The sequence below is a fragment of the Ptychodera flava genome, chromosome 2 (assembly GCF_041260155.1).
Source record: "Ptychodera flava strain L36383 chromosome 2, AS_Pfla_20210202, whole genome shotgun sequence".
Classification (NCBI taxonomy): Eukaryota; Metazoa; Hemichordata; class Enteropneusta; family Ptychoderidae; genus Ptychodera; species Ptychodera flava.
The window spans coordinates 51,325,512-51,347,493 of NC_091929.1; the positions used below are offsets into that span (position 1 = coordinate 51,325,512).

The window sequence follows — 21,982 nt, forward strand, 5'->3', positions numbered from 1 at the left end:
AAAACAGACACAAAAACATTACAAAAGATGTATTTCACAGCATACAGGGCAGTCTTTGCTATGACCACGTACATTTGGTGCAGGTTTTGTACAAAAGAATATGTCTGTGTTTTATTTACCAAACATGTAAACTGTGACCTCAATGATTGGCCTTCTAAAAATACTGTCAAACTCCTGTTAAAATTTGCTCCATTTGCCATACATTATTCAGCATTCTTCAACCTGTTTCACAATCACACATCAATGAAACCATGTGTCTGTCATTCATACAACCAAGATAGCTTTTCTTTCAAAATAAACATTTTCTCACCATACCATTGTTAAACCACAGTATAACACCCACCATCATCACACTACCAACACCACAACACAGAAAACCAATTGCTATGTGCTGTATCAAACCGCACAGCTGCCACATGTATCCCATGTTGCATCAGCCTCTGTGCATTATGGATTGTAATGTGTTAGTGGCTGTAGTGCATGTGTGTGTGTGTGTGCCGTAGTCTATTCTTAGTGAGTCAATGTATGTTTTTGGTCTGATACCTATTGTCAGGCCTTCTCTGATTATCAGATGCAACAAATGACGTCCAATTTTATTGACCAGTTTGGATTCAACGATGAAGACTTTGGGGACCAGGACGACAATGTAAAGTAAGTTGTTCTATGATCTGGTTGATTTGTGTGTTTGCTTGCCACTGCATGTAATGAAATCACCATGATCTGTATCTCTATGCCATAGCTGTGTATCAGTACTAGCATTTCATCTGCACCCAGACTGCTGTACTGCGTTTGATAAGTTTGTCATACTGTTGTGAGTGACGTCATTTGGTCATCAGTGTAGATGCTACAAGAGTTCATTACCTAAACACATTGCAAAGTTGTCAATTAAACACTTGTGTGATGCCATGTTCAAATAACCAAAGACAATTTGCTGTGATGTGAAAGTGAAATAATCATGGATTGATCTCAAACTTATAACATATCACAGTTAAAAAAGCACAATTTTGAAAAGAAAATAAGCTGCTGGAATTTTCTTGATAAAACTGAATGATTACAACTTTGTGTGGATCTCTTCATTTTCCAGTGCACCATTTGACCGTATCACAGATATTAACTTCTCAATATCAGCAAATGAGGACAATGTAAGTATTTTCATGAACCCTATATCTCCATGTTGTGTTCTCAGTGACAATTGAATAAATAATATCATCAATTGAACATCGTCAGGAAATCCTAAATTTTAAACTCAGCTAGTAGTACTTGTTAGTCCCCACGGACACCGTCCGGGGGGACTTATAGGTTTGGTCATGTCTGTGCGTGCGTGCGTCCGTCCGTGCGTCCGTCCGTTCACGCAGATATCTCAGAGATGCCTGGAGCGATTTCATTCAAACTTGGTACAAGGATTACTTCATATGTCATACAGATGCACGTCAATTTGTTTTGTGATACGATCCAATATGGCCGCCAGGCGGCCATATATTATGATTTTTTCATGTACAGAGCCATAACTCAGGCATGTTCCAACCAATTTTATTCCAAGTTGGTACAAGGACATGACCATCGTCATAGATATGCACGTCAATTTGTTTTGTGATATGATCCAATATGGCCGCCAGGCGGCCATTTTATTACGATTTTTTCATGTACAGAGCCATTACTCAGGCAAGTTCCAACCGATTTTATTCAAAGTTGGTACAAGGACATTGACCAATGTCATAGATATGCACGTCAATTTGTTTTGTGATACGATCCAAAATGGCCACTGTGCGGCCATTTTATTACGATTTTTTCATGTACAGAGCCATAACTCAGGCACGTTTCAACCGATTTTATTCAAAGTTGGTACAAGGACATTGACCTATGTCATACATATGCACGTCAATCTGTTTTGTGATACGATCCAATATGGCCGCCAGGCGGCCATTTTATTACGATTTTTTCATGTACAGAGCCATTTCTCAGGCATATCCGCATGTTTCAACCGATTTTATTCAAAGTTGGTACAAGGACATCGACCAATGTCATAGCTATGCACATCAATTTGTTTTGTGATGCGATCTTATATGGCCACTGTGCGATCATTTTGTTACGATTTTTTCATGTCCTGAACCATAACTCAGACATGTATCAAGCGAATTCATTCAAAAGTATTTTTATCACAGACCTAATGAAGAGGACTCTATCCTCTCTGAGGACCTGTAATCAAAATACCCATTAACAAGTGGGGACTGTGTCATCAACGATGACTTGTTGTTTTTGTTAGCGATTCTATTAAGTCCCAAAAGTGCCTCAGAGTTCACTTAAGAAGTCAGAGGATGAAGTTAGTTTCAGATTCTTGTTTATGAATTTGTGTAATATTATTACCTTGTATTGGAATGAGTGGTAGTTAGACTTAGAACTCTGAACTGTACTAAAGGCAAGAATGAGTAAATTCAACATCAATGGAAATATGACAAACTCTGCATGGACGCCATGTAGCCTTGGTTCAGTTTATAAAAGACGTAACTTGTTATTGCAAAAGTTGTCTTTCTAAATGACCATCAGGAGAGATTGTAAGTCACACCAAGTATGGTTGTATGCTTTGCTTGATGAAAAGGAAAACCACTAAATCTGGGAAAGATGTGCAATATAATTTACAACCTCTTCTCTTGTATCCATCTTTCTGGACTGCAGCCAAACTCTGCCTTGTTTGAAGCTTGCTGTAATGAGAGAATTCAACAATTTAACGACAGTGGAAGTGATGAAGATGATATCTGGGAGGAAAAAGAACTCACCTTTTCACCGGTCCAAGATTCAAGAAAAAGGTAACTCGCCACTACCATTCATATCTTCCTTCTGTTGTGAATAATTTCATATCAGAACAGAATAGTATTGTAAAATATTTATGCATCCTAAACATCCTAGAGGCACATTATAGCTTAAATAGTGATCTTAATTCAGTCATTATTGATGTTTATTGCACCATTTGTATGTTGGACAGAATTAGATGAATCATTTTGATTCCCTGGTCATCTTTGAAGTGAGCAATGATTGGTAGTGTTTAGCAGGTGCCATGTGGAGTTTAAAAATTTCACAAATCAGACAGTCGATGGTGTTGTCATAACTGTGAATTCAAAATAATTTAACTAACAATCTAATGTAACCCTTTCACCACCCTCACACCCTCAGTGTACAGGTCCAACTTTTATGTAAAAAATCAATAGGGTGATAGCAAATCTTGAAAATGAAAGGTTGTAACAAACACTGATGTTGACTCTGAAAAATAGTTAAAAAAAGGGCAAATTTTTAGTGTGTCAGTACTTGCAAGTATTCATATACATAGGAAACATTTATGATAAGAATTTCCTTTATCCCTCAACAGTGAAATATCACCAGACGCACCACCAGGGGAAGACGCAGACCCACCCAGTGATCATAGCGATAATAGCACAGACAGTGATGAAGATGATCATGGTGCCTTTGATAACAACTCTCCGCCGTCATCAGGGCTAGAGTCGCCAAGAACGCCGAGGACTGTCACCTCTACAGCCGCCACAATCTCAGCCACAACTACAGCTAGTGCAACCACAACTGAAGACATGAAGATGGATGTTGATTCGTCAGATGGTAAGTCAGGTGACTGTCACATGACACTCATGAATATCATCTTTCTATGGGTCTTACAGCTAAAGATTGCAATATTTTAACAACATGTTTGACAACTTTGTTGTGTTTTTGGGACTGGTCGTCTGATTTGACATACCGGTATATTGTGAAACATATTTCATACCAAAGACCTGGACAGAGACAGTCTGTTTGTGGAGAATTTCATCTGCATAGAGGTTAATAGTAATACAAACTGCCTCTAAGTTGAAAGATTTGTTCTTGATTACGTTTAAGTCATTATGACACTGACAAGACTAATTGTTACAATGTAACAGAGACATGCAGTGTAAATGGGATGTTTGTTGAGGGTAATTAGTGTATAGTGTAAAATTGTTATGGAAAATTATTAAACATACTCAGTAAAGTATTCCGGCTGATCAAGGTTTCATTATTCTTTGTGTAAAAGTCTTGTCAATGGTGGGATGTTTTCTCCTGTGTATGGTATCAAGGTTGGTAGGCCGTGGGAAAAAATTGATGATGGCGCCCTCTGTGGCAAGTCAAGAAAAAAACAACAGAATGTTTTTGAGAAAAAACATGTGAGATCGTATATCAATGAAATAATCACAAAATCATTATTGTCATATGTAGCTTTTAGTAATTTCCCACCATTTCCTTTTAAATATCAACCACAGTTTCTTATTCATCTCCCCAAAACATACTCAGTGAGATACTCAGTGTTCAGCTTGTCAACTCAGCCTGTACATGTTTAAACAGTGTTGTTATTGTTGATAAGTGTATTCTATTCCTATCCAGAATTCAAAGGTAAACAATAACAGTGCATTTTACATGCATAAACACCGTGGTGACATGCTTAGGGAAGTAGAACAACAACTCACCATGTGATAGACAAAACAAAATTTGTAGAAAATCATCAAAATTTACACCAACTGGCCTTTTATGTATTTTTGCTGTCAATTTTGAATGCCTTTCATAAGTAAAAGCATAAGATGTTGAATTACTGTACAACTGATTGTTCTCTGTAGCAGCATGGGCCAACTTCAATACTATGGAAGCAACTGTTGCCATGGATACAACGCCTGCAGGATGGGAAAGTGCAAGTGGTTCAAATGAGCAACAAGCAGTCGGGTGGGCAAGTTTTGCTGATTTCAATGCCTTTGATAACAAAACTAGGTAAGTCACTGAAGATTGCAAGAAGATAAAATCTCATTTATGAAGAAAAATGAATCATAAATATTAGAGCAGTGACTTGATTTCAGATAAATTATTATAGAATGGGCAGTTTTCATATATTTTACCAAATTTTGTACATATGGCTACAGTAATGAGAACGTTTACATAAAGGAAAGTACATTTTCATGAATTGATCTCTGATAAATGATAGAATATCGGAATTTTGTTATAGTACTATTTCTGAAAACATCAGCCAGTTTCTGTGTGTATTTCAAAGAAAGTCTTGAAGTGGTACTCATTAGACTATCGTATGACTGTTCCTTCACTATTTTCCCCATTCAATTGCATTCTTCCAATAAACTTCATAATGAAGTGTCTGTGGACTGGTAATCTGTCAGATTCATTTCATCTGTGTAGCGCCCTCAGTTGTCAGTCTTGTAGTACTTTCGTTTTTTCAAAAAGTAAGGACAGATATGAAGTTAGCAGCTTGTAGCACAACTACCAAAAATATTAGCAGCTCGTAGGACAAGTACCAAAAGTAATAGTATTCTCTGAAATTATCTGAAGATTGCTTGTCTACATTTAATGAGGGAAATGGGGAAGTAGCATCTCGAAATACTCATATTTATGGGCAAAGTTTTTCCTGAGTCAGTCAGGTGAAATCGTTAAATGAAGTTCTAAGTCTGGAGAATAGTGACAGCTGACGTTGTCTGTAGTTAAGATTTTTATTTCACCACCATTTCTCTCTCATAATGTCGATATTCACAATAAATTAATTTGCAGAATGGAAATGGATTTTATTATTTATTGCACTGTGTGTAAAAATATTTTGTTACAATGATGTGTGAAGGAAAGAGTTACCACGATTCTATTCTGATTCAGGCAGTGAAGTTTTGAAAGGGCATCTGCCGTTGTACAAATCTGGAAACATGTCCTTTGTAGTTAAGGTATCAGGGTTATACCCTTGTCAGGAAAAAATTCCTGAAATGAGCATCCACCAATATGGCTCTATCTTGTAACTATGGTGTGCTGGTTTTAGTTGCGTTGGCTGCCAAACTTTCTTCGGGCAAAAAGTATTTTTGTCTGCTTAGATCATAACAGTCACACCCAGTTGTAAAAACTATCATGTCTTGCCATCTGTCCAAATATTTGAATCTCTCAAACACCAAATTTTCTCTCACGGCCTTCCAACAAGGTGTGTCCATTTTCCAGAAAATTCAGATCGATGCTTGATAATTTTAGTCCTGTTTTGTTAAGATTGAATTTCTCGTTTGACCAAAGGCAACATATTTTTGGTGTTTTGCTGTTGAGAGAGCAATGTAATCTTGGAACAGTGGTAACTCTTTGTGACAAAAGTCTTTTACAATTAGCAAGCAGCATTTCCTGTATCCCTTTTACTCAGTTACATTGTAATGAATTGATGTTTATTTGTCTGTTGAACTGAGCTTTTCAAGATATTCCCATTAATTTGAATATTTCTTTCACCCACATCACAGGTCTGGACAACCTCGTAGTAATTCTCCAGTTGCAATGGAGAGTGAATCTTCAGATATGCCAATGGCAGATAGTAGTGTACAACAGAAATACAGTAAGTGGTGAAATCCTGTGATTTAGGGTTTAACGTCAACTCTCCTTTTAAATTTGTATTCAAACATTGTAATAAATAACAAAATTGCTGCTGTGGGATCATTTTGAAAAATAATGACTTCAATTATAATGTAGGGATATTTGATCAAATATGCAATGGTCTATCTTGGCTGAAGGCCCTATGGCTACGGTAGTACATGTGCATATCTGAACTCTTGAATTCGAGTCATGAATCTTCAAGAATTTTTTTTTAAAGTCTGCCTCATCATACCAATGCATCGAAAGAGTATGTTCATGATCAATAGGTGAAACTCAGAATTCTAACATATCACAGGATAAACAAATCTATGTTGGGAAATGTGCACAGAAATGTGTATTTCAATATGCATTTGCACATGTTTGTCTGTTGGCACAGACATCACATGATTTCTTTGGCTTACTTTGTAGAACACCACATGTTCTGTTTATTTCGGACTGAAACTGTTCATCTGGACATTGGACCATAACAGAAAAAGATTTTGTGTTCAGCGTGGTCTGTTTAATTTTAGACCATCAGTCATTCAAGCGTAATTGTCTTAAGAAAAAGGTCATGAGATTGAAAATTTGTAATTAGATAGGAATCATTCATAATTGTGTGATTTTACCCAAATTTGGATGGAAATTTGTTTGATGATAGATCGTGATGTATGTATCATATTCATCTCAGTGATGCACAGTTTACCATCAGAACATTGCAATCATCAGCATGAATGATATTGCAGCCCTAAAAATTGGTCGATATCAATGTGTGTATCTCCGATATCTGGAATCACAATGTAGTCTTGATATCCATACTTCCTTACTTCTTTTTCCACAGTGGTAAGCACGGCACCTCCATTATCCTACGAAGTGTTGAAAACACTGCAGTAAACAAGAGTAGTCTTGAACTTCAACCAGCAACCACAACAATGACAGTAGAAAGGTAAGTTTGGACTGTTCACACCAATAACCTATCTATAACCTATCAGCTCTACAAGATCATGGTGTTTAATCATTTGGAGGAGTGCTTCCATAATTTCACTTGCATACTGACCTTTGAACCCTCAAACTCACATCTTGTTAATTTCAAAATTTCTTGACATGTCTGTGTTTCAGCCCTATAGCAGCACATGTAAGACAAAATTTCTTTAAGTAATAGAGAAAATTCTTCAGGCAGAGCATGTGAATTATCTAAGCGGGTAGAGTGATATTAACCAAAGAATCCATTGTAAAGTTTAAATTACATTAAAGTCGTTCAGGCCATGACCTTTCTTGATATCGTGATCACATTTTGTCTTTTTCCTAACCTTTGTTTTCAAAATGACAGAAATACCGTTCTTTTAAATTCTGTATCTTGCACTCAGTATTCAAAATGACAAAAGCTCAGCCTTGTAGCACTTTGCCAGATCTGGTGGTGAGCGCCACCAGTGTTTGGTTTTGCAGTTTCATTTGTTTTGAATGTAAGATGCTGACCATGGAAGCATGATTGTCCTTGTATATCAAAACCCCATTTTAGGTTAACATGATTTCAACAACTGTAGATGTTGTATTTATGTGTTGATTTTCATGAGTTAGTGAAACTATTCAAGCACCTGTAAGCTTATATATTTTTATGTTTACAGTTGAATGATTTAATTTTGAAATTGAATTACATGGTATGTCTTAATACATTTTCACACTTTTCAGCTCAAAATGGAAGAAGATGGTTCCACAACGGAAGTAGAACCATCAAGGCAGGTCTCATCCACAGCAACCACTCCACAAGAAGGTGATTCCAGCATATCACAGGAAAATAAACCCAGTATTGAGACCAAGGAGGACACAGTGTCAAGTCCAGCTGTCTCATGTACTAGCGTCAGTGAAGAAACCTTGGTTGTAGCGGACTCTGCTTCAACAACGAGTGATGAGAGCAAGCCGTCAGGGGAATCCAGCAAAGCCACAGATATGGAAACTACAGGTGAATCAAAAACGCAGATCACCATCGAGGATGTTGGTTCCCATGACAACAGCAAAGAGGAGAATGAAGAGGATGAAGGTGACCTTGACGATAACTTTGAGTGAGTTCATGGCATAACAGAAATCAAATGCATGGCTGAATCTCCTCGCATTGTGACATGTAGCTTTCATTGTGTTTGTGTTCTAGTTTTAACTTGTCAGTCCACCTCATGTCCATTCTGTTCCTATGATCTAATTGACTCACTGTTATAGAGCCATATCTACTCTATGATTCAGAACCACATCTCACATCTTAAGTTTCACAAGTTTCATTCCATATGTCCAAGTAAAATGCATTGTATTTAAGGTGCTTATGCCAAATTTGGGAAAAAGTTGAATGTGTCAACTCCATTGTTAAACTTTATGAGACAAAATACAATATTTTTTGTGAAAAATTAAAGAAGTCACATTTAATGTGACTGTAGAGCTCTTTACTGTTCCTTATGTAAAATCGTTTTAAGGAATGAATTAGTTTCTTTACAGAAAATAAATTATATCAATGGTAATCAAAATTTAGTACAGAATCAGAATGCCAGCCATTTAGTGTTTTTATGATGTGATTTTCAATACTAAGTGTTAATTCGGTAAAATCTTGATGGGATTTGAAGTCACAACTGCCAAATGTTTTAAGTTTTATACAGAGACAGAAATCTGAATTTTTTCATGGTAAAATGCCATACTTTGTACAAAATTTGGTTACAAGCAAGTTGAATTCCTTTTAGCTCATATCAAGATTCAAAGAAATGTAAGGCTTTCTGATTTTAAGAGACAAGAAAACAAAGTTAATGCATAAGAGACAAGGAAACAAAGTTAATGTAAGTTGAAATATAGCAATAAATGATAGTATAATATTGTAAAATAAACTTGGGTAGTTAAAAAGATTAAAAATGTATAATTATTTGTCTTGTCTCATATTTCATGTATCCATGTTAATCCGTCCATCTGTCTTCTAACCAACAATAGAATAGACATTTTGCTTTGTTGCATGCTTTGTAATATATTATTTTCTTCTTTTTTCCCCTCTCCATTGTTTTTTTTTGTTTTTTGTCTTTGACTGTTTTGTCACTTATGGTGGTCGTTGTCTTTTTGATGGCTCCTCGTTCATCTCCATGTCTGTCTCCTCTTTGTGTCATCTGTGTGTTTCTCCCGCTTTCTCCTCGTTTCATTCTTGATCTTCATCTTGGCTGGTGTTTGTGTGTGTGGCTTCATCTTAATAGTTTCCTCTCCTCTAGTGTTCTAATGAAATTCGGTTCTCCTTACAGTAGCTCCTCTAGCCCAGCAACTCCCCAATCGGCCTGGCAACGGACCCATGGAGGGAAACACAGCCAACAAACAGAGCACCAATGAACCAAGTGCTATGACACCGGAAGAGAAGGCAAGACTGGAAAAAGCAAGGTGCCTAGTTTACTGTCAACTCAAATCTTTACAACCTCAAAATTTAATTTAACCTGTTCACCCCTGATTTGCTGTAAACCAGTCTAGAATCACAGTTTATAACAATGGGTTTAGGCCAAACCATGGTCGACAAAGGGTTAAGCATGTACATGTGAATCAAGAGAAAGGGCAAAAGTCTTTTATAGCATGGTGCATTCATGGCTCCTGTGTAGGTTAATGGTCAAAGTCAAAATTACAATCTGTTGACACTGTTCGCTGTTATATTTATGTTGCTGTATAATGTACAGAATCATCTCTGTGCTTCTCATGAAATTACAACTTCCACATTATAGAGGTTCTCTTATTACTTGACGATAATACAAAGAACTATAGTTTTGTTGTGGTTGATACTATTGTTGTTGCTATTATTGTTAATTGCAGAGCTGAAGCAATAGAGGCCTTAGAACAGTGGAAAACAGCAACACAGCAGAACGGACCAGTATGAACCGGTCATAACTGGTTGGATCCGGTTCAGGGTGACTTTGTTCCAAGCAGAATACACTGTGTGCACCTAGCTATACGGAAGAATATTTCAGGCAATTTGAACTTTTTGAATGCTGGTGTAAAAAAGAGTGAAAGAATGTAATCAAAGTGTAATTTTACTCATCTCATTGACATCCTGAATAAATCAAGGTTTGTTGTGGACTGTATAATAGGAGCAAGTGACTGTATAATGAACTTTAATAAAACTGACCATTGGAATATAGTCTCGCCAAATTTTGCAAGGAAATATTTTTTAGTTGAAACAAATAATACTATGTGTTTACATAATTATTGGAGTAACTTTTTTTGGGTGGCTATATCGGCACTTCATTCAGAATTTCAAAGCTTCGAAAGAAAAAAGGCGTCATTTTGCATAGGCTGGTCTTGTAATAATTCTAGCAAATATATTTGAAACATTTACTGAGACTCGTATACATCCCATTGCACACTGAATTTAGTTTTTTATCTGAAAAGAAACAAAAGAATTATTCTGAAAGTACTTTTTTCCTGCAGTTATTTACAACAATTATTATTTCAGAAGAAAAAATTGGAATAAGAAAGGTTGTCTGACTTCAGATAAAATTCCTGAGCTGTATAATCTCAGCTTTTTATCAGTGTGAAAAAAATAAACCAAAATAATTGTGATGGAGGAGTTTATTGACAAAATTCCTGACAGACTCTTGTACGCATGTTCACAACATAGGTAGAAGTGATTGGTATCCACGAAAAGCAATCAATTAGAAAAAATTTACATACATAAACACAGGGACTAAGCAGTTTATCAAAATATTATATTATTCACAGACAGGAATTTCTCCAGGATGTTTTCTCTCCAAGTATTAAAATCTTTATACACCTTTGTCTGGTTTTCTATATTCCAAACCTTTATGCATATAATTTTGTTGGAAACCTGGTTGTTTCTGTTCTTTCCTTTGTACAAGAAAAATGTCAAAGAAAGTGTCACTTGCCTGCAGGATGAAAGCAGATATTATCAGTGCCTGTGCTGTATTGATGTTCTGAAAATCACACCGTACATAATTTATAGATATTGAAGGGAAACCACTGATATTTCAGACAAGCAAAATAATTTTGTATTGCAGAGTTTCACCATATTATTATGAAGACACTGGTGCTCATGTATTCAAGTTACTCAAATATTGACAGAAATTAAGCAAAGCTATAACCAAACCCTGGATATTTTGTTTCTTTCCTGAGTAGCTTATTTACTTGGGTTTGCAAGAAAGAGTTTGAATTCTGACCTTTCTTTCCCACCCATTTCATTTTGTTCATTGTGACTCCAATGTAACTAAAAACACCGCATGATATGAGAGCAAACAATGCTGGACAGCTGCCTGTGGTCGTCAGGTCAGAATAAAGATAAAAAAATTCTCAGATTGTTTAAATTTTGCAAACTTATTGAGGATAATCAAGAGAATATGATAAATATCAGAGGATATCTGTACCAGAGATATAGGTCAAAGGTTATCAGTTAAGTGCCATATATGAAAGGTCAAAGGTTATATGCCAAGGGTTATGTACAAAGGAAATCAGTGACACTGAAATGTTTTCAGCAGTATATCACATGTGACAAACAAGCTGTGTCATAAATATTTGTAAAGGTTGTTTTATTCCCAATGTAAAATATCCTTAAGTATTTTAAGAATTTTTTGTGTTGTGTGTTTCTGTGGTTGCTTGTGTACCTTTAAATGTCTGATGTTGCAAAATTAAACAATTTCCAGCCTGTGTCAAGACTCATGGATGAGATTATTTGTGTTCACGCACTCATGCAATACCAGGTGAGATCCTCCAATTATGACCAGACACTTTCAACAACATGTCATAGTAAGAGTGGAGATACCCAACCATTCAGCTGCTTGGTGTTACAGTGGTTTATAGGAAATCTGGGACTCTATCAAACTTAACAGTAATATTCAAGTATCAATTATTGTTAAATATATTTGAAATGCACTTTTGTTGATAAGCCCAAACAACAGTGCCTTTTGGAACTCTGATTTTTTTCTGCCAATGTAAAGTACCAAGCATGGAAATTTCTCAACTGGACACTCACAAGAGTGTGTGGCGATTGTTGATGTTCAACTTTCATCATCAAGGTGTTATTGAGAGAAAGACATGTTGCAGATGTACATTGATCTAAACAATATCTTCAGTTGGCCCCTTGAATCATGCTGAGTACCCAAATAAAACTAGTCTCCGGTCTCAATGTGTGTCATTGTGAAGTAAGTGTATACAATGCTCATCTATGATATATCTGTAGCTTCTGCAACACAGCAGAACGGATCAGTATGATAACTGGTAAAATCCGGTCAGGGTGACTTTGTTCCAAGCAGAATACACTGTGTGCACCTAGCTATACGGAAGAAATATTTCAGGCAATTTGAACTTTTTGAATGCTGGTGTAAAAAAGAGTGAAAGAATGTAATCAAAGTGTAATTTTACTCATCTCATTGACATCCTGAATAAATCAAGGTTTGTTGTGGACTGTATAATAGGAGCAAGTGACTGTATAATGAACTTTAATAAAACTGACCATTGGAATATAGTCTCGCCAAATTTTGCAAGGAAATATTTTTAGTTGAAACAAATAATACTATGTGTTTACATAATTATTGGAGTAACTTTTTTGTGTGGCTATATCGGCACTTCATTCAGAATTTCAAAGCTTCGAAAGAAAAAAGGCTTTTTGCATAGGCTGGTCTTGTAATAATTCTCGCAAATATATTGAAACATTTACTGAGACTCGTTATACATCCCATTGCACACTGAATTTAGTTTTTTATCTGAAAAGAAACAAAAGAATTATTCTGAAAGTACTTTTTTCCTGCAGTTATTTACAACAATTATTATTCAGAAGAAAAAATTGGAATAAGAAAGGTTGTCTGACTTCAGATAAAATTCCTGAGCTTTATAGTCTCAGCTTTTTATCAATGTGAAAAACAATAAACCCAAATAATTGTGATGGAGGAGTTTATTGACAAAATTCCTGACAGACTCTTGTACGCATGTTCACAACATAGGTAGAAGTGATTGGTATCCATGAAAAGCAATCAATTAGAAAAAAATTTACATACATAAACACAGGGACTAAGCAGTTTATCGAAATATTATATTATTAACATACAGAATTTCTCCAGGATGATTTCTCTCCAAGTATTAAAATCTTTATACACCTTTGTCTGGTTTTCTATATTCCAAACCTTTATGCATATAATTTTGTTGGAAACCTAGTTGTTTCTGTTCTTTCCTTTGTACAAGAAAAATGTCAAAGAAAGTGTCACTTGCCTGCAGGATGAAAGCAGATGTTATCAGTGCCTGTGCTGTATTGATGTTCTGAAAATCACACCGTACCTAATTTATAGATATTGAAGGAAACCACTGATATTTCAGAGAAGCAAAATAATTTTGTATTGCAGAGTTTCACCATATTATTATGAAGACACTGGTGCTCATGTATTCAAGTTACTCAAACATTGACAGAGAAATTAAGCAAAGCTATAACAAGACCCTGGATATTTTGTTTGTTTCCTGGGTAGCTTATTTACTTGGGTTTGCAAGAGAGAGTTGAATTCTGACCTTTGTTTCTCACCCAGTTCATTTTGTTCATTGTGACTCCAATTTGACTAAGAACCCACGTGATATGAGAGCAAACACTGCTGGACAGCTGCCTGTGGTTCGTCAGGTCAGAATGAAGATTAAAAAATGCTCAGATTGTTTAAACTTTGCAAACTTATTGAGATAATCAAGAGAGTATGATAAATATCAGAGGGTATCTGTACCGGAGATATAGGTCAAAGGTTATCAGTTAAGTGCCATAAATGAAAGGTCAAAGGTTATATGCCAAGGGTTATGTACAAAGGAAATCAGTGACACTGAAATGTTTTCAGCAGTATATCACATGTGACAAACAAGCTGTGTCATAAATATTTTGTAAAGGTTGTTTTATTCCCAATGTAAAATATCCTTGAGTATTTTAAGAATTTTTTGTGTTGTGTGTTTCTGTGGTTGCTTGTGTACCTCTGATTGTCTGATGTTGCAAAATTAAACAATTTCCAGCCTGTGTCAAGACTCATGGATGAGATTATTTTTGTTCACACACTCATGCAATACCAGGTTAGATCCTCCAATTATGACCAGACACTTTCAACAACATGTCATAGTAAGAGTGGAGATACCCAACCATTCAACAGTTTTGGTTTATAGGAAATCTGGGACTCTATCAAACTTACCAGTAATATCGAGGTATTAGGTATTGTCAAATAGATTTGAAATGCATGTTTATTGATAAGCCCAAACAACAGTGCCTTTTGGGACTCTGAGTTTTGTCTGCCAATGTAAATTACCAAGGATGAGAATTTCTCAACTGGAAACAATCACAAGAGTTTGTGGCGATCGAGTGTTGATGTCAACTTTCATCATCAAAGGTGATATTGAGAGAAAGACATGTTGGAAAAGTAGATTAATCTAAACAATATTTTCAGTTGGCCCCTTGAATCATGCTGAGTACTCAAAATAAAACAAGTCTGCGGTCTCAATGTGCTTCATTGCAAAGTAAGTGTATACAATGCTCATCTTCTGTATATCTGTAGCTTCAGCAACACAGCAGAACCGACCAGTTTGATAGCCAGTTTGATCCGGATCAGGGTTCCAAGCAGAATACAATGTGTGCACCTAGCTATACGGAAGAAATATTTCAGGCAATTTGAACTTTTTGAATGCTGGTGTAAAAAAGAGTGAGAGAATGTAATCAAAGTGTAATTTTACTCATCTCATTGACATGCGGAATAAATCAAGGTTTGTTGTGGACTATATAATAGGAGCAAGTGACTGTATAATGAACTTTAATAAAACTGACCATTGGAATATAGTCTCGCCAAATTTTGCTAGGAAATATTTTTTAGTTGAAACAAATAATACTATGTGTTTACATAATTATTGGAGTAACTTTTTTAGGTGGCTATATTGGCACTTCATTCAGAATTTCAAAGCTTCGAAAGAAAAAAGGCATTTTGCAACGGCTGGTCTTGTAATAATTCTAACAAATATATTGAAACATTTACTGAGACTCGTATACATCCCATTGCAAACTGAATGTAGTTTAACTGAAAAGAAACAAAAGAATTATTCTGAAAGTACTTTTTCCTGCAGTTATTTACAACAGTTATTATTTCAGAAAGGTTGTCTGACTTCAGATAAAATTCCTGAGCTGTATAATCTCAGCTTTTTATCAGTGTGGAAAACAATAAACCAAATAATTGCGATGGAGGAGTTTATTGACAAAATTCCTGACAGACTCTTGTACGCATGTTCACAACATAGGTAGAAATGATTGGTATCCATGAAAAGCAATCATTGTCAATTAGAAAAAAAATTACATACATAAACACAGGGACTAAGCAGTTTATTGAAATATTATATTATTCACATACAGGAATTTCTCCAGGATGATTTCTCTCCAAGTATTAAAATCTTTATACACCTTTGTCTGGTTTTCTATATTCCAAACCTTTATGCATATAATTTTGTTGGAAACCTGGTGTTCTCTGTTCTTTCCTTTGTACAAGAAAAATGTCAAAGAAAGTGTCACTTGCCTGCAGGATGAAAGCAGATATTATCAGTGCCTGTGCTGTATTGATGTTCTGAAAATCACACCGTACCTAATTTATAGATATTGAAAGGAAACCACTGATATTTCAGACAAGCAAAATAATTTTGTATTTCAGTTTCACCATATTATTATGAAGACACTGGTGCTCATGTATTCAAGTTACTCAAACATTGACAGAAATTAAGCAAAGCTATAACCAGACCCTGGATATTTTGTTTCTTTTCTGAGTAGATTAATTACTTGGGTGTGCAAGAAAGAGTTGAATTCTGACCTTTCTTTCCGACCCTGTTCATTTTGTTCATTGTGACTCCAATGTGACTAAAAACACCGCATGATATGAGAGCAAACAATGCTGGACAGCTGCCTGTGGTTCGTCAGGTCAGAATAAAGATAAAAAAAATGCTCAGATTGTTTAAATTTTGCAAACTTATTGAGGATAATCAAGAGAATATGATAAATATCAGAGGGTATCTGTACCAGAGATATAGGTCAAAGGTTATCAGTCAAGTGCCATAAATGAAAGGTCAAAGGTTATATGCCAAGGGTTATGTACAAAGGAAATCAGTGACACTGAAATGTTTTCAGCAGTATATCACATGTGACAAACAAACTGTGTCATAAATATTTTGTAAAGGTTGTTTTATTCCCAATGTAAAATATCCTTGAGTATTTTAAGAATTTTTTGTGTTGTGTGTTTCTGTGGTTGCTTGTGTATCTTTAAATGTCTGATGTTGCAAAATTAAACAATTTCCAGCCTGTGTCAAGACTCATGGATGAGATTATTTGTGTTCACGCACTCATGCAATACAGAGTTAGAGCTAGAATCTCCAATGATGAAAAGACACTTTCAACAATGTGTTTCTGCGAGAAGAGTGGAGGAGCCCTACCAACAGTTTGGTGTTACAGCAGTGTATAGGAAATCTGGGACTCTATCAAATTTGTCAGTAATATCAAAGCATCAGATATTGTCAACTAGGTTTCAAATACATATTTATTGATAAGCCCAAACAACAGTGCCTTCGGGAGCTCTATATCATGTCTGCCAAAGCATAGTAAAGTACCAAGGATGAGAATTTCTCAACTGGACTCAAAATAAAACTAGTCTCTGCTCTCATTCTGTTTCCTCGACAACTGAGTTCATACAATGCTTATCTATATCTGTAGCTTCTGTGTCAGGTAGTAGGATTGTTTTTGTACTTTTTCACTGGTTTGATTCCATCCCCCCCCCCCCGAACTAGTTTGATCTGGTTCCAAGCTTTTTGATTGAATCATTTACCACATGGTTAAAATGTGACAACCCAGCTGTAGCCTGCTAGTAACTGAACCAGAATTAATTTCCTGAGCAAGGAACTGATTAAAACTGAAAGATCTGTCGTTCGAGGGCGCTCTCTATGCTCCCTCTTAGAGCGCCCTCGAGCGACGAATTTTTCAGTCTAGCCACTGGTTTTGAGGTTTTGGTGCTTTCTTCAAGTGTAGACTGCCAGTTTGGAGGCTAAGTATATTGAACATGCAGCACTGATAAAAGAGTAATACATTCATTCCATTTTTGGTCAAAATATGTTCTTATCAGAATTATGATTTAAGAATGCAAAATTATCATTCAAAATTTGCAATTATACTGTTTTAAAAACTGGTTTTAAGTACAAATGTATACCCCACTACCGCCACCAAAATATCATCCGAGTGATTTGTCAGTCTCATTTTCTGCTAATTTGTAATATATGTTCTTGATGGTTGTCACTATCCCAGTTGTGTACATACAAGTTTGTAATAATGCTCATAGAAACCAGAAGTACTTCGTGATTTGGCATTAGTTTACTTCCACATTATTAAAACTTCTGGGCCATAAATTGAGAAATACATTTGTGATTAGTATATATATTATGGCTGTTTGCAATGATTTGATACTGCTTCAGCAAAATTGTCACATTGCCGTGATTGAGCAGTCATGTGGTACTTCCGTGGATAATAATGAACTTTTTGATTTTCGAAAAACTCAGAAAGTAAAAATATTCCTTGCATCGAGAACTTTAAAATGAGCTCCAACAAGTGGTATATAAGAAAAGAATTGTAAAAGTTTGAGTTAAAATTCTGTTTCCGAAGCACATTCTACCTCGATAGATCCAAGATGTAATTGAAACAAAAGATATCTAATTCTGCTTGTGCGACATGCTTTTGTAATAATAACAGATGCACACCTTAGCCGGCAGTTACCACAGTATACCAGCTCTTGTGGAATCATTGTTGCTTTTTTATCTTGTAGAATGGCCATTTTTTACAATTTTTTAAAGATATTCCCACCTTTTACACTGGAAGCCAGCCGTGACAGCCCCTGACTTTGTCCAATTAAAAAATGCCATAGAATCATAAAAATAACGTGTAGATGTTGCATAAAGTTTACTCATTTTGTGACCATCCATTTTAGAATGGCTTTCTTTCAACCTCAGATGCATAGCCCATGGGGCGAGTCCTAGAAACGTCATCCTTGTAGACAATGTCATTGTGATTGCCTACATGTCCATGGTAGCTAAAGCCCTAAGAAAACAGTTCAGAAATCTTTTTACCGGTTAATATGAGGACTTCTTGGTTCAGTTATGTTACAGGTTCTACGCACAATGTTTCCTTAAAAAGAGACTAAATTTTCACAGAGAACTGTTTGTGGTCTCTTCATATTTCCAAACCTCATCAACTTGGCCATATCCGTATGTATAGAATGTAATAAAAATCTTTCCTTATATGTTATAATCTGTTGTTAAAAGTCACGATTGATCTCATTTTTCACCTATTGGAAATGTATTATGTTTCTCCCCGTGATGTATAGGTTGTGAAAGAAGGCAGCCAAATCATGATGAGTGACTTCGATGACAAAATTCTTTCCTGTGTTAAATATTGCAGTGTTGCCAGTCAAAGTCAGTGCATCGTGTGCAGAAACATTGTTTAATGTTATTGTGTCAAGTTGGTTTTTGCAGATGTATTTTTACAGACTGAAAATGTGCATCGTCTACTTAATCTTCTACTAACACGATTGGAACTAATTTGGGATAATTGGGTGGTGAAGTAATGTCGAGTTAATCTACAAATGTAATCTCATCTGGTTTCATTTTTACATTACACTCTTGTTTTTACGAGTAATTTGTATCATTGCAACATTCAACTATTTGGCACCCAACATACACTTTTGAAAAATTTAAAAATATGAAATTCCAATTATCCGAAATTAGTTCCAATCGTGTTTACTTACTTATCTCTTAAAACGCTTCATGTTTGATCATCAACGTAAGCATTACAAATACTACCAAAGTCCCCTTTGGCATCAAAAGGGAATGGAAAATTAGCAATACAGAACAGTAGGCCTGGGCTAGAGGGGGTCTACGTGCACCCCACCCCCACAGGATAACAAACCTGTATTTTTCAGAAGCCTTGGGATCCCTAGAATACGAAATGAAATTTTAACAGAAAAAATATAGGGACGCAATAGCTGTTGTGGTCATGTTTTGAAGGGTACAGCAAAATCACCATTTTCCAACCAAAATGCATTTTTGTCAAATCTGTCTTCTTGTAAGTCATCTGCTGAGCTTATTTTTGAACCTAACCTCACTTGTTTGAAATCATTTGAAAGGGAATTTATTCCTCTTTAAGCTGACATATTGTATTATGCAATATCTTCTACAGTTTTTGTGAAATATGACCAAAACTTACCCCATACCCCAAAATCTAACATTGCAAATTACAGTAAATCTCAAACTCTACCAGTTTTTTAGCTTGGCATAATAAAAACTGCAATGCTTTGTATGAAATCTGTTTTATTTGATACAGGGACATGTCAGAAATATGAAATGGACTTTTAACAGAAAAAATATTGGGACTCTACAGCTGTAACAGTCATATTTTGAAGGGTACCGCAAAATCACAGTGTTGCAGATTTGCATGCATTTTTGTTAAACCTGTCTTCCTATAAGTCATCTGCTGAGCTTGGTTTTGAATATAACCTCACTTGTTATGTATCATTAGAAAGATAATTTACCAATCTTTAAAATGAGATATTGTTACATGCAATATCTTGTATAGTTTTCATGATATATAACCAAAACTTACCCCATACCCCAAAGTTTACATTGAAAATTGCAGTCATAACTAAAATCAAATTCTACAAATTTTTTACCTAGACATGTAAAATCTGTCCGTTTTTGCTATTGTATCTGTTTTATTTGATATAGGGACATGTCAGAAATATGAAATGGACTTTTAACAGAAAAATATTGGGACTCTACAGCTGTAACAGTCATATTTTGAAGGCTACATTAAAACCAGAGTGTTGCAGATTTGCATGCATTTTTGTTATATCTGTTTTCTTTTAAGTCATCTGCCGAGCTTATTTTGAAGATAATCTCACTTATTAGGTATCACTAGAAAAACAATTCACTAATCTTTAAAATGACACATTGTAACATGCAATACCTAGTATAGTTTTCATGCAATATAACCAAAACTTACCCCATACCCCAAAGTTTACATTGAAAATTGCAGTCATAACTAAAATCAAATTCTACAAATTTTTTAGCTAGACACAAAAAATCTGCATATGTTTTCAAAAACAAGCTCGGCAGATGACTTATAGGAAGACAGGTTTAACAAAAATGCATGCAAATCTGCAACACTGTGATTTTGCGGTACCCTTCAAAATATGACTATTACAGCTGTAGAGTCCCAATATTTTTTCTGTTAGTCCATTTCATATTTCTGACATGTCCCTATATCAAATAAAACAGATTTCATACAAAGCATTGCATTTTTTATTATGCCAAGCTAAAAAATTTGTAGAATTTGAGATTTACTGTAATTTGCAATGTTAAATTTTGGGGTATGGGGTAAGTTTTGGTCATATTTCACAAAAACTGTAGAAGATATTGCATAATACAATATGTCATCTTAAAGAGGAATAAATTCCCTTTCAAATGATTTCAAACAAGTGAGGTTAGGTTAAAAAATAAGCTCAGCAGATAACTTACAAGAAGACAGATTTGACGAAAATGCATTTGGGTTGGAAAATGGTGATTTTGCGGTACCCTTCAAATCATGACCATAACAGCTATTGCGTCCCTATATTCAGATTGATTAGAAAAGAAGAGATTGTGTGTTTCCATGAATTGTACAAGGTGATTGTGAACATGGCGCTCGAGGAGTTTGGAAGGTACAGGAAGTACACTTATTGGCCTGCAGTTACCAGGTTCATCTATTGAACCTTTTTTATAGATTGGACTAACACAAGCCAATTTCCATGAAGATGGAAACTGATCTTTAACAATGCAGCAGTTAAATGCATACGTGAGAGAAGGTGCTATAGTGTTGGCTGCCATCTTTAAGAATTTGGGTGGAAGTAAATCTGAACCTGGAGATTTCTTACAATCTAGAGAATTGAGATGGGAGAGAACGAAATTAAAAGACATGGGTGGAATGTCGAAAATTGAAAGAGGATTCTTTTTGATACTGACGAAATCTGACAGTTTGTCAAGATTGACTGGGCTACTGTTGCATTTGGAAGACAGCTTGTTGATGATGTTAATAAAGTATTCATTGAATGTATTTTAAATTTGTTTAGGATCAGTAAAAGTATTTGTACCTGATCTAAGTTTGGTTGGCGTACTTGACAATTTTGGTGGAGCAAGTTCGCGAAATGATTTCCAGTACTTTGATATATTCATGTCACGAGATAATAGGAGATTGTTGAAGTACTGTGATTTGAATTTAAAAGTAAGATTTTTGACTCTGTTTCTTAAGTGTCTATAGTCTGAGAACCGATATGGGGCTGTATGATAATTTTCACGACTTGAAAAAGGGTGAGTATGTAGATAGAGGACTTGGAAAATTGTTAAAGGGTATTGAGGTGGATCTAATAGTAAGCCTAGATTTCAATCACGATTCCTCCATCCCTCTCACCGTTATTTGTGAAGGAGCCATAACATGTTCCTTTATCCTCTCAACGTACAAATCCGTAAAGCTCCTGCTTTTATTTGTCAAAAATGAAATGTATCGCAAATGTAGTCACAATGAATCATTTTTTCGCCA

The 21,982-nt window shown here is 35.5% G+C and overlaps 2 protein-coding genes across 2 annotated transcripts in view; both read left to right on the top strand.

The window, feature by feature from the left end:
- The window catches only part of LOC139123352 (serine/threonine-protein phosphatase 6 regulatory subunit 3-like), a 28,625-nt gene extending 16,589 nt beyond the window's left edge, over window positions 1-12,036 (top strand). Inside the window, exons 13-22 of the mRNA XM_070689506.1 lie at window positions 554-651; window positions 1,085-1,142; window positions 2,674-2,804; window positions 3,362-3,606; window positions 4,629-4,776; window positions 6,273-6,364; window positions 7,220-7,324; window positions 8,068-8,438; window positions 9,639-9,771; window positions 10,192-12,036. Of these exons, the coding sequence (XP_070545607.1) occupies window positions 554-651; window positions 1,085-1,142; window positions 2,674-2,804; window positions 3,362-3,606; window positions 4,629-4,776; window positions 6,273-6,364; window positions 7,220-7,272 (825 nt within the window). The 3' untranslated portion in view covers window positions 7,273-7,324; window positions 8,068-8,438; window positions 9,639-9,771; window positions 10,192-12,036. The remainder of the gene's footprint in view (window positions 1-553; window positions 652-1,084; window positions 1,143-2,673; window positions 2,805-3,361; window positions 3,607-4,628; window positions 4,777-6,272; window positions 6,365-7,219; window positions 7,325-8,067; window positions 8,439-9,638; window positions 9,772-10,191) is intronic.
- Window positions 8,074-10,255, top strand: LOC139150870 (processed variable antigen-like). Its single transcript, XM_070723303.1, has 3 exons — window positions 8,074-8,416; window positions 9,639-9,771; window positions 10,192-10,255. Exons 1-3 carry the CDS (start codon window positions 8,074-8,076, stop codon window positions 10,253-10,255), a joined length of 540 nt encoding a protein of 179 aa, XP_070579404.1.
- Window positions 12,037-21,982: the final 9,946 nt, after the last annotated feature.

Bases quoted from the DNA above. Each gene is read 5' to 3' on its own strand.
- LOC139150870 (XM_070723303.1), top strand. From the start codon at position 8,074: ATGGAAGAAGATGGTTCCACAACGGAAGTAGAACCATCAAGGCAGGTC. The intron at 8,417-9,638 runs GTGACCTTGACG...TTCTCCTTACAG, and splicing joins GGAGAATGAAGAGGATGAAG to TAGCTCCTCTAGCCCAGCAA. The intron at 9,772-10,191 runs GTGCCTAGTTTA...TGTTAATTGCAG, and splicing joins GCAAGACTGGAAAAAGCAAG to AGCTGAAGCAATAGAGGCCT.